A 13,000-nucleotide genomic window follows, 5' to 3' on the forward strand; every position below is an offset into this window, starting at 1 on the left:
GGTTTTACAAAGGTTTAGTGCTCCAGCGTTCAATGCACTTACTTTCCAACTTACACTAACCTAACTGGGATGAGATCCAGGGACACTGAAACCTAATAAATATCTCAATAAACTACTATAAAATACAAGGAAACATAGTTAGCATAACAAGTTCTTTGTAAGTACATATTTACATCCCATGACTTTAATTTACTTACTTTCTATAGCTTTGCTATTATGCTTTTAATTAGATTACAACGGTGAAGGAAAGAATTTTAATTTTACCAAAGATTATCTCACCTTGTCCACTCCTGCACTTAAAATGAAGTTTCCTTTCTTGTTCCATTTTAACGCAAATATAGGACCTTTATGTTGCCCTAAGGTGCTGGCAAGATTACCTGAAAATTTATATTGATATAAAATACATTAAAAAAAATAAAAAACTATGCTGTGAGCCACAATACAGGAAAATATACTGGAAATTAAAAGTATTTCACTTACCATCTTTAGTCCATATCCTTGCAAAGCCATCGTAAGACCCAGTTGCTAGAAGTGTACCTTCGCTCTGCCAGCAAAAAGGTTATTATTTTTATTTTTTTTACTGTATAACTCAAAGCTAAAGAGCAAAAAGCAAATTTCAGGTAGAATACATCTGCATAAGATTTATGATATTTATTCCATTGACTACAACTCAGTAAAAAGAAGTCCCTGTAGCACAACACAAGAAATCACAATGCAAGCCAAACCCAGAAATATTTCAGGAGCCACAGCAGAGGAGGCTCGGTTGCTGTCACTTAAATTTGACTATGCAAAATTATAGGTACAGCTTTCTCTGATAGTTTGAGCCTCGACATTTCTACTTACGTTCCAATCCAGTGACGTCACATCTTTGTTGCTGGGTACATCCTGCCCTCCTTCTCGTATACAGTGTCGAAGTACCAGCTGTGTAGAGCCGCTCGTGCTGTTTTCACTGAGGTTCCATATCCGTGCTGTTGAATCTCCAGATCTATGGAACAGTTGATAAGAATGTAACTCCTTCTCCCAATTACTTCCATTTAAAAAAGTATTCCTTTCAAAACGGCAAACATTGCGGCACCTGATGTTGAAGATGCTGGGGCAGCTATTATTTTAACTTGTTACCATCAGCGTACATACGTATGCCAGTGGGCATCAATATTACGTGCATACATAGTTCATGCACATACCCTGAGGCCAAAAGGTCACTAACGGGATTCCAGGCACAGATGAATACTTCGGATTCATGGCCACGCAGCACCACTGCCTTGTTGGGAGGGATTTCAACATCTCCATCTACTTCCATCATATCTGTGTGATTATCTGCATTATGGGAAACAACAGTAGAGAGAGGTGGATTTTAATATTTTGGGACAATACGTTGTAACTACTGTATGGCTCACATTCGTCTGGGATAAGCATAGCAACTAATTCACAGTTTACGTGGATCAAAATTTGACAAAAAGCTGTTATGTTCCTTCATAAATTGGAACTGGAAAAATAAAGTACTATAAACAGATGGGGAGTTGCAAAAATGTGAGAAAGCTCTTAGCCCTTCTAAAGTTCAGCATCCAAATAGATTTAATTTTGAAACTTCAAAATTGGGGCCAGAAGTTAAATTCCTGCTAAGTCAAAAAATAAACGTTGATTTAAAAGTACTTATAGTTTTTCAGGCACAATACTGCACAGGACAATATGTTACTAGTCTATCTTCTGCCTTAAAAATACATCTATGATACATTCCTTTCCAAAAAGACTCTCTTTTCACCAATTGCAGTCAAACAGGTTTTAAACTTACATCTCAGGCACTTTATTTACAAAATGGTTTTAATTAATATAATAACATTTGGTGATAACAGAACTTTTTAAACTGCATCGGCAACTACCGTGGAATTGTGGCAATACATAGCTTTCTACGTGGAAGCGATACTGAATCCGTACTGTTCTGTAAAAAATACTGGGGGTAATTCAAGTGACAAAACAGTTTTCTTGGCAACTGCCATCAATCATTTTCTATTATTAAAAATAAATTCACACTGAGTGTATATGCAGAACATGAAAAGTTCACCTGCTTCGTTTTTTTTTACTGTGGTTAAACAAACCATTTCCCATCTATTGCTTAATTTAACAGCAAGGGTTTCTGTCACTGTTTGTATGTGTGAGAAAACAGAAGAGGCTATTAGAACATGCATATTTTTAAGAAAGAGCACCATATAAAACATTGCTTTCATTTAATGAATCAACGCTAGTATAATTTGGCGTTCCAGCCAGTAGGGGTTGCTGGTAGATCACATTTAACAGTGGCTGATTTTACACTTTATCTAGTTCACAGTTAACAAGGATATATTTTGAGATTTTTACATGAAAGCATTAAAGTAGAGAGTTTATTTGTTTAATCCAATAATTATATCTCCAGTTTATTTGTCATATATAGTAACACCAAAAAACCCTAGTAAAATCCAGCTGTAAAATGCAAAAATTGTACATGGCTTGATATGAATACTCTCTCAAAAATGTCTTTTATTCAGGTGTTTTTACAGCAAAGCTGTAACTCCCCCTCTCAACTGTGGAATTCAGACTTCCAGAACAGCATTTTCAAAATGAAGTTTTAATGCCTGATCTGAACTTTCCTGTACTAAGCCTGACTGTAAGGTATGTTCCTTTGACCAGCGATAACAAATGAAACTCACTTGTTTCACCAGTCACAACTAAAATGGAACCACTGAATAATCCAAACCTGCCCAAAGTCGCATCGAATCATTCTGGATATCAAATCACGAAAACTGATATTGATAGAGGACACAAATTATACAGGATTTGTCTCAGCAACCGTGATGGTCTCAGCATGACAAGGAAGTCTGTCCTACAGAGCACTGGTTACAGTTCCCCAATTCATGGGGTTAGCAGAACCTGCCAGAAGTAGTTTGCAGAGCTTCACAAGCAATGCTCAGTTTTAACCACCTGTGGATTAGCAGATTCCTCTTCTTATTCCTTGTACAGGGGCCAAAGCTGAGAGGAGATGCAATAATTAAAGATTTTTTTGCTTTCCCTTTATGCAAGAGCTCTCAGAGGATGCTGTGAAAAACCTTCAGATGATAAGAAAGGAGCAGTACTGGAGGTGAGACTGGTCAATGGAATATTGTGAATAAATGAATTCAGAAGTTTGCATTTCTTCCTGCAATTCCAGATATCTAACCTGGAACAGTCAAAGGTGAGACGCCATCTATTAAAAGTATCGCCCGTGACAAACGTGTTCCCTGCAAGCTGAAGGGTTACCAGTACCTCTACACAACCACCTCACTGCCTACAAGCTCGTACTACGACAGATGATGAGGAAATAAGTTAAAATCATTTCTGTCTCAACTTACTTGCTATAGTATGTGCTCCGTTCTCTTCTCCATTTGCAGTATTTTCTCCATTTTTCGCTGATCCCTGTTGGTTAGTCGCGGCTGCAGCTGCAGCAGCTGCTGCCTGCTGTTGTGCAAGTTTATCTCTGTAGGCCTGTTGTCTGGTCTGTACCACATCAGGCATTACTGCATCTATCAGTGAGAGAGACTCTATCGGCCTACCATCAAACAAGGTACCATCCTAAATTACAGCAGAGGGAGAAAACAAAAAAAGACAACACCAAGTACAAATTAACATTACGGGCAAAAATTCCACGAAAAACTACAGCACAAGTTTTGGTTTAATATAATAAAACAGTTTACAAATGGTGCTGGAAGTGGTATCTCATCATTGTTGTGGTTAGGACTGGAATTTTAGTCTAAAGTTCAGTGGCCACCATAAATATGCAGAAAAAGCCACCGCAAACCTCTGGCAGTGCTTCTGGAATCAAAAGTTACATGCTTTGAATTTGCTAAATCGTCTGCTAAAGTAAAAAATTCTGTAAGCTATCTATGAATATGATTTCAAACATGAGTGGCTGCAACAAAATCTAATGGTTTGTTTGAAGAGCTGCTAACACTGCAAGTCAGGTCACTGGCTTGTGAAGTTATTCTATCTTATTAGACTAATACTTTCCATAAACATATTATCCGGAGAGTTGACTAGTTTTCTTCCTTTTTTAAACAGTGCTGGCATGCTTTCAAACAACAAGGAAGAATTTTATCCTGAAATGGACAAGACATAGTTAAAAATACCCTTGTACATATGCTAGGGCTTTGTAAGGATCTATTTTTAGGAGCTAGAAGGATTCCTTGCAATAAATATAGGGTCTCCTTCTATTCTAATCACTTGCTTTATTTTTCTGAGGCCTCCTAAGGGAATGGATTTGCTTTACTTGGACTATGAAAACTACACATAAAGAGCAGACATAAGGGAGAATGGAAAGAGCAGAATTAGTGAAAAGAAGTTTCCTTCTGTGATATAACTGACACATACAAAGGCTGCTAACCTTCCAGGCATAAATGAGAATGGAAATTGAGGGTAAGTATCTCCAGCATCAGGCAGGAAGATACATAGCTTTTTGTACTGCTGGAATAACCATTTAAACATCAAATTTAATAGATCCTGCTCAAGATGAATTAGCCAGTAGAGGTGAAAAGCAAACTGGCATATACCTCCATCCTTCCTGCCAGAAACTGAAACCCTTGCTCTATTTGGAAACCTTGCCTTTGGGCTCTCATTACTTCATTATGACAACAAATCACCAAAATGAGAGCTGCATAGATAGTGCTCTCCCACCTCCCTAGTCTACGAAAATAAAAATTAAGAGGTTACTTGTCCCAATGATTATCTTATTGCACTTGTCTGGATTTACTACAACATTATATTAGGGTAAAAACTCTACAGACAACGGACCTTTAAGCAATGAGCCAGAACACCATGCCTGGTGTTGTGTGGCTGCACTGGGCAGAACCCCTACCCAGTTATGTCACTCCATTCTGGTTCCACCACTGGAGTCATGGTGAACACCAGCAGTAAGGAATCTGAAGTAAAAGTAAATAAATAGGATACAAGAAAGTTAAGAAAAAATACTAACATTCAAACTTAACTGCAAGCAAGGACATAATGCTCCTGCAGGCAAAGCCTCCTTACCTCATTAATACTGACTTCTGCCTCTACATACTGCAGACCTTTCTGGATGATGGAAATCAAAGCAGCTGGTGGCACCAGAGCACCATTTATATTAGACTGGCTGATATGGCTCTCTATACCAAAGGTAAATGCTGAATGGGAAAACCCTAAAGACAAGGCAAAGACATCAGAATTGATTTATAGATAGACAACCTACTTGCCATACCACTGTAGGATCTTCTGTTTACAAACCTAAGCAAATTATGCAAACTTACAGCATGCTCATGAACTACAAAAAAACCTCGTCAACACACCTCTGTTGTTTCCCTCATGTTTCTCGTTTAAATGTATAAAAGAAGAGAAAAACAAAGTTTATATATAAACACACCAAGTATTAATTACAGTATCATTGGCAAGACATTTGTGCATGAGTAAATATAAAAACATAAACCATACAATTTGCAATAGCATTTACATATATTTATATATTCTCAAATGATACATGCATTGTGTCATATATAGTATTTAATAAAATATGTATCTCCAAAACACCAAGACTCACTTGTTATTTTTACTCACCTATTTGTTACCCATGAAAGTGAAATGGATCTATATGTAGAACCGAATTCACTTCATGGTACAGTGCTGTCACAGTTGCGTATGTTTTGGCATTCAGAACTACATCAGTATTGTGCACTGATTAAGACTGTTAGCATTAAGACCGCACTGTTGCTTGCTATTTATTTGATCACCTTGAAAAGGTGAATTTAACCTAGATAAAAATTGTTGTTTCAGCAAATTAACTTTATTGTCATATAATTTTTTCTTAAAGTACTTCCTCCCCTCTCCCCCGGTAACTAAAAAGCTGCCTGCAAACTTTCAAACGACTATAAAGCCATTATGTAAGTTTGGTTTCTGTGACAAAAGCAATCTGCTACTGGAATAAGAATGTGCAATACTTTTCTGTAAATTCAGGCAGAACAGTAAGTTTCTGCTTTCTTCTGACAAGCACAGACTGAAAAACTCTGCCATCCACCATTGCTTCCGGTGCTTCTTTGTCTGAATTTGAGAAGTCCATGAGCAATCACATAAGCAGTGGGGCAGATATTACATTGGTCAAATGCTTTTTCAAGAAGCTAGACACCACCCCCGTATCAGCAATCACTAAAGAAAACTAAGAATCAGTAGATGTTGAAACAGCAATGCAGCACACACATTAAAGCTGATCCCTTACACTGTTACCTTAAGACTGGAGTTTATTTTTGCTTTGATACGCAGACTTCTTTTATGTGTTGCTAAGATCATATTCCCTCCTGCCAGCTGACAATCATCACTTGTTCATTTACTGGGGCATGCCCCAATTTCCAGTCAAATCTACCTGTTCTAAATGTAGGCTGCTTTAAGCATTCAATATCATAGCTGTAAGTAAAAGGTAATGTTGTCTCTTACACAGCTTCAAGAACAAAGCCCCCTGCAGCCACCCCAACATGCAACACAAACTCAAACAGCTGATCCAGCTGGGTTTGGGAAGCTTTACCAATCAACCGTCCAAGGGAACACTACTACATTCCTGCTTGTGCTTTACAGACACAGTCAGTTTGGACAAATATGATGGGAGAAAGGCTTCTTTTCAAGTTTGACCATATTGAACTGCCTTTTGCTCTTACTCTTAAGAAGCAGTAGGCTTTGGCTAGCCTGACATCAAAGGACAAAATCCTTCAAGAAAGTGTCCTGCAGGAAGGGAGGCTTTTGAGAACCCAAGAGTTATTCTTGTAAAAGTATCTGTTCATCTGTATTTAGATTCAAATTATAGAAGTCATATGGTCACAGTTGCCACTTCTTCCTTTGAAATACAGCACCACCTTCCCTCCCAGTCACGTTCAGGCAATGAACTGAGCTTGCAGGAGCACCATCACTCCAAGACAGAACAGGAAAAACCAGTATTTTGGTGGTCATCCTTTTTTCTTCTTCAAGTAGCCCCAAAGAAAATGGTGCAAAGTGTCATCATCACCCTGTAGATAAGTGATCTCCAGGAAAAGGCATTTCTAGCAATTAAGTGAGCCCTTGGCTGGTTAACTGCCATCTGAAGAGCCAAATGACTAAGTCTGATTAAAGTTACAGAAGGTAACTTGGCAGGAATTTGTTCTCTTGTTGAGAAGAAACACCAAAAAACAGTTCAGACAGAAGCACACGCCTACTGGCAAAACAATTAAATTTGCTAAAGCCAGTTGCAGGTGAATACCAAATAAATTATGCATTATTTAGCAACCAGAATTGTAAAAACTCACCTGACTCTTGCAAGTATCTATATACCAGGAAGTTAACCTCATCACTGCTTATACTCATCTTTATTCCCAGTTAAACCATGAGGTCACAACAAAGGACACAACCCTGAAAATAAAAAAGGAGGTCAATTAAAAATTTGTGGTACCTAATATGTATTTCTCAACAAATACTATATTTATAAATGTAAAACAATGGTTTTACTTTATAATGAAAGTAAGTCTACTGCAGTCACTAAAAGTCATTTATCTCACCACAACATAAAGGTCAGTAAGTTAAATATTGAAGGGCCGGTTTCTCAAATGATGAAAATTGGTATGGACTGGAGAACTACGCGGCTTAATACAAGTACTAAAAAGGCTTAATTTCACAGGTTTTTAAAGAAAAATCAAGTGAGTTTCATCTAATCGACATTATTGCTCTGAAACACATTTTTCGAGATGTGGATATCTCTCTACCTGGCTAACAATGACTGAGAACTTGGTTTCACAGTGGTATGCAAGCAAGTTCTCACTTTTACTTTCTAATCTAATTCAATTTTCAGGTACTTCTACTCTAGTAAAAAGGTGCAATATGGGCTGCAACACTGTATCTGCTCAAAGGAAGTTCAGCTATTTCCACAAAAAATTAGAAAACATCTCAGCCATACATCTAGGCTTTGTAAAAGGAATTCTTGACACTAGAGGCAAACTTTAAACAGATCATTTTTAGTAACATTTCTCTAGGCTTTCAATCAATGCTTTAAAAATACTGATAGATACATATACACAATTGCCCCTTGATTTTATTAATAGTAAATATTTAGCAAGACAAATAATGTATCGAACTATACATACTTTTGATGACAAATTTTGAAAATATGAAGCAACAAGTTTTAAAATAAGATGAAGAGACAGAATACAGTATTTTCCCTAACTTCAAGCCTCCTTTTTGAGAGCATTCTCATGACTTCTGAACGTTTGAAAATCCTGATCTTTCCACATTTAGCAAACAAGTAGAAACAACAGCTCCAGAACATAATATGAAACAAAGTCCATCTCCTGTTCCTAATACACACCCAGCACTTTCCATCAGCAGATTTCCAGGTTTTTACCAGCTGCCCACCACCGTAGTTTTCTTCTACAGAACTGGAGTCTAAGAAGACAAGCAACTTTCCTACTGTTTTGACAAAATCTGACTTGGATCTGACATTAAAAGGACTAGAAAACAGATTTTCTTGTATTGTTCAAAATAAAAAAGTTCATGCTACGCAGCTACATAGTCAGGCCATTCGCCACTGTTGCTCAAAGTGGGAAAGCAGCGAACGCAGCAGGAAGCAACAGCTACACGGTTATGATCAGCATCATAAGGTTGCCCATACATATTCTTCCTAGGCATCTTTTCCTAGCCAGACTTCTCAAGGAACCATGAGAAAACAACAACTCTCTCATCATCTAACTTTTGCATTTTACTAGGGGGAAAAGCTCTCCAAGGGGTGCCTTCCCTAACCAGTCCCATAATGGTGTAGAGGAAAGACCCAGCTACACTCCTCAAGAGGAGGAGAGGCTACAGGATGAACTTGGACATCGTAAAAAGTGTGTTTGCCCAAAACCACACACGAACCCATGCGAGTCCATGAGCACACAGACATCCCCAAGCCTGCCCCAGCCACACACCCAGCTCATAGCTGGGGGTAGGAGGGAGGGCAGCATGCACTGCCCACTCGGTTTGGAGAGGGCCCAGGAGAAATGGCACCGTCTGAGACCTGCAGGGAGGGCTCAGACCCAGCTGGGGCCAGCAGGACCAGAACGGGAGAGCTGGGGCTATCTGATATGGGAAACGTGGAGCTGTATGCGATGCTTGACGTGTCCACACCTCGTGCTTTTAGGGCAGCTCAAGCACACCTCATTGCTGAAAGAGGGAAAATGGTTTTATTTTTTTTAAGAAAATAAACAAAAACGGACAGCTACTTAAATTCTTCTCATTTGTAAAGGAAAAAATAATTGTTCCAGTACAATAACTTCTAGCTAGTGCAATGCAACCTGTAAAGAAAGGTATATTGATATCAACCCTACCCCAGTCATCCACAGCCCCCAGTGATGCCTGACATACAAGGTCTACCTGCCAAATTACCACATACTTTGAGGGCTCATTTACTGAGTAGTGTGTGTAATGAATGTCATTTTTAGCCGTTTCATGCATTAGCAACCGATTCTTAACATGTGCAGGGCCAAACACTGTTTTTATTCAGCTATGTTTAGTTGTCATACGTGGTGTAAATCATCTTTATTTAGGACTGCTTGTTACAGAGAATAAACTTCTGTAGGAAAAGGTAATTAAATTTAAAAAGACTTGTAAAGAAGCCTTTATACATTACAGACACACATAAATTATAGTATATTTTTCACAGGCCTGTTACGGATTTTTAAAATCTTGCTGAATCATCCAAAAACATTGACCAAAATGCAGAAATCAGTGTCGTTTGCCACATACAGAAGACATGCGTTATTAATATAAAGAAGGCTCCCCACTCAAAGCAGAACAGTGGAGATGCCACGTAAATTCATATGTTAAGTAGCTGGATAGCTAAAGAATAAAAGCTAACGTTTTGCCTGTCTTTCAGAAGTGTTATTCACCCTGCCCCAAGTGAAATGAGTATAATTTTTCAAGGCAGGTTCAAAGTGTTCGCCACCAGGTGCTTTGGCCAGCAAGCAGTGCCACACGCTGTCCTGCGCGGCTATCAAGAGGTGGCAGTGCAACACCGGCTGCTGCGCCGTCACATCCAGGAAAACACAGAGATGTGCTCAATAAACACACAGCTTGCCTGATGAGGACATGAAACTGGAAAGGGTGCAAAAGGTTCCAGGTTTTTACCAAGATACTGCTTTATCCATTTTTTCGGTGCTTATTTCAATTTTCTGAAAATCCATTTCTGTGTTTACCCCAGCACCCCGAAACAACCCTCACCTGGCTCCCGCACAGCCAAGGGGAGCGAGGAGCCCTCAGAACCAGCAACACCAGCCCACCTTCCTCCCCATCACAAAAGCAAACCATCACATGACAGAGAAAATACAGCAGAAGTGCAGATAGGGGAGGATACACCAATTATATCCCTTTGACAAATTTGGAATTGATACCAGGCTTGATGCTGGCTGCCGGGCTCATGCTGCCACCCCTCGAAACCAGGGCCAAAGCCAAACTGCTCCCAGCAAAGGGCTCTGCAGCGTGGCCAGTGCCAGCCCCGCGGCCAGGCCGTGCAGGCGGCTGAAGCAGCAGCTCGGAGGTGCCTGAAGGCCAGTGCACACAGCGGGGAAGCTGCTGCCGTTTCCAGCCCTAGGAACTTGTGCTGCCCCACTCCTCCTTCACAGCCACCTGGGAAGTGACCAGCGGGAATGGCCCCAGAGACACTGCAGCGAGCAGATGATGGCAAAAATGGAGCAGAGGTGGGACAGAAAGGGGACCCACCGGCCCCAAAGCCAGCGGAGATATTGCTCTCAGTGATCAACATGCCATGGCCACCCCCTCACTTCATGGTGAAGTTACAACCTGCCACCGATGTCTGCCAAAGGAAAACAGTAATGGGAAAGAAAAGAAACCTGGTAACCCACGAACCACATGAACTCCATGTTCCCTAATGCCCTAACACGGCCCTAGGGCTTGTCTGGGAGGTGATGGAGAAGACTTCTTAAAAGTGGCATCATGTAAATGAAAACAGAAACATGAATAGAGGAGGAAAGGCTGAGAAGAACAAAAAAAAAAATAAAAAAGGAGGCAAAAAATAATTTATCTTTATGTATGCACCCATTCGCATACACACATACCCCACATATAACAAATTCACTAATGCTGGTTTATTTCCCCCAAATCCACTATTTCTATGTGCAATCAACTACTTATTTTGGGCACTTAAGAGCTATTAATATGCCTCTTTATTTTAGATACAGCGATTAAGTAACTGAAAAAGACACAGAAAAATAAGTCAAAAATAAGTAGAAATGACACAAAATTCCTATCAGTCTTAGATTGCTAGCCTAATTTGCAAAGGACCCATTAAAAAGACCTCGAAATATTTGCACCTGGATGTCCCAAATCCATTCTGAAAATGTAACAAGATCCTTGAGGCCCTTTTTTTGTGGCCCTTATAAAAATTCCAAGTCTTCCTCAAACCATTCTGTGGATTTACAGGAAATGTGGCAAAATACGATGCAGCCACACTATTGTTTTAGCTCAAAGTGTACTTTTAAAGGAAATGTGCTCTTACTTGCCTCTACTTTTGTTTAGCACCATGGAGCAGTCACAGTGCACGTGAAGTGAATTCTTTACCAGTAAAACTAGGATTAAATTAAAACCAAATTAAAAAAAACCCAACAGGTAAAAAATAGATGCGCATGAGGACTTAGGACCATGCCCAAATCGCTCGTGGTCTTCCAGTCCTTGGGACCACACCTGGATCCATATTCACTGTTTAAAATCAAGTCCCCTTCAGCACGCCTCTTCCCAGGCTCTCAACCCACACACATCCCTGTGATGCTCAGCAGTGCCAGTTCCAATGAAACCGTATTACAACACAGGTAACCCATCACCCTGTTCTCCCTTGACCATCCAAAACCACCAAGCCACAGGCACTGGTTTTCTACAGGACCCCTTCCAAGAGAAGGAGCTGGTGGTTTATAACACCACTGTTCTATTAGAATCGGCACAGTATCAAGATATCCCAGGTAATTTTCAATGTTGCTATAGAAATTCCCTGAACTTCCAAAATTTATCAGGCGTAAAACATATCAGTCATAAAATAAAACCCAACTGTCTATACAAGTGCTGGCCTCAAGATCTACCCAAGAACTAGCTGTACCCCACAGGTCAGAAACAGAGATAACACACACCTGTGCTTCAGACAAACCGACCCACTCATTCCAACTCTGAATCTATGTCAGAACTCCCACAAAAAAATAATTTGGAAAGGGAATGAGGTTTCTTGTCCCAAGAACACACCAACTCTTGACTTAGCTTCCACACAGCAAAAACGTGCCTGTATTTCTGTAACATGCCTACCGTAACTCAGACGCACAGGCTCTCTTCGCAAGGGTTTCTCCACCCCTTGAGGTCCATTCACACATTTCCATACTTTGGGTAAAACTCACAAGTAAAATCCGTTATAACGAGATCAAATTCCACTATCACGAACACTGGATCTGTAGACTAAGGGGTGCCCAACAGTACAAATCTGATTGCATTTCTGACAAATTATTATTCTACTCCGCATGTTTGTGCTAGCTTTGTACTCTTCTTCCAGGTTCATGCCAAACGCTAGAGAACAGATGCCGCCCGATATGGCTCCTGGCCTAATAGGTTTTTTTGGTTGGTTTTCTCTTAAACAAACTTGAACTGGCAGTGAAAGTTTATTCATGAGATTAGCACTTTGTATCTCTTAATCACAGTTTTATAACGTACAGTAGATTCACTACGGTTAGATTTATTGTATCATCAAACAACAGCCTCAGAAAGTAGTATTTCTGCAGTTCTAGGTGGGCTCTAACACACCCTAAAATTAGGTAGGATAACAGAAAAAAACTGGCAGGCTGCTGTGAATAATAATTCCCCCAAACATACCCATTATTAGTTTGATTAGTCCGGGTAGCTCTGAAAAAATGCTTAATGTTCAGATATAAACAGACTGCTACATTGATCCATGGAAAACAGAAGGCTGGCTACAGAAAGAATAAAT

General features: G+C 39.7%; 1 protein-coding gene across 10 annotated transcripts in view; it reads right to left on the bottom strand.

Moving 5' to 3' along the window:
* The window catches only part of TBL1XR1 (TBL1X/Y related 1), a 119,077-nt gene that overhangs the window by 14,587 nt on the left and 91,490 nt on the right, over window positions 1–13,000 (bottom strand). For all 10 annotated transcript variants that reach the window (XM_080410023.1, XM_080410016.1, XM_080410022.1 and 7 more), the window contains 7 exons: window positions 7,302–7,404; window positions 5,035–5,180; window positions 3,363–3,582; window positions 1,185–1,317; window positions 844–985; window positions 481–544; window positions 280–377 (listed from right to left, as the gene is read on the bottom strand). In XM_080410023.1, coding sequence (XP_080266149.1) covers window positions 280–377; window positions 481–544; window positions 844–985; window positions 1,185–1,317; window positions 3,363–3,582; window positions 5,035–5,180; window positions 7,302–7,359 — 861 coding nt within the window. In that variant the 5' untranslated portion in view covers window positions 7,360–7,404. The remainder of the gene's footprint in view (window positions 1–279; window positions 378–480; window positions 545–843; window positions 986–1,184; window positions 1,318–3,362; window positions 3,583–5,034; window positions 5,181–7,301; window positions 7,405–13,000) is intronic.

The sequence above is a fragment of the Falco punctatus genome (genome assembly GCF_963210335.1).
Source record: "Falco punctatus genome assembly, chromosome: 13".
Lineage (NCBI taxonomy): Eukaryota > Metazoa > Chordata > Aves > Falconiformes > Falconidae > Falco > Falco punctatus.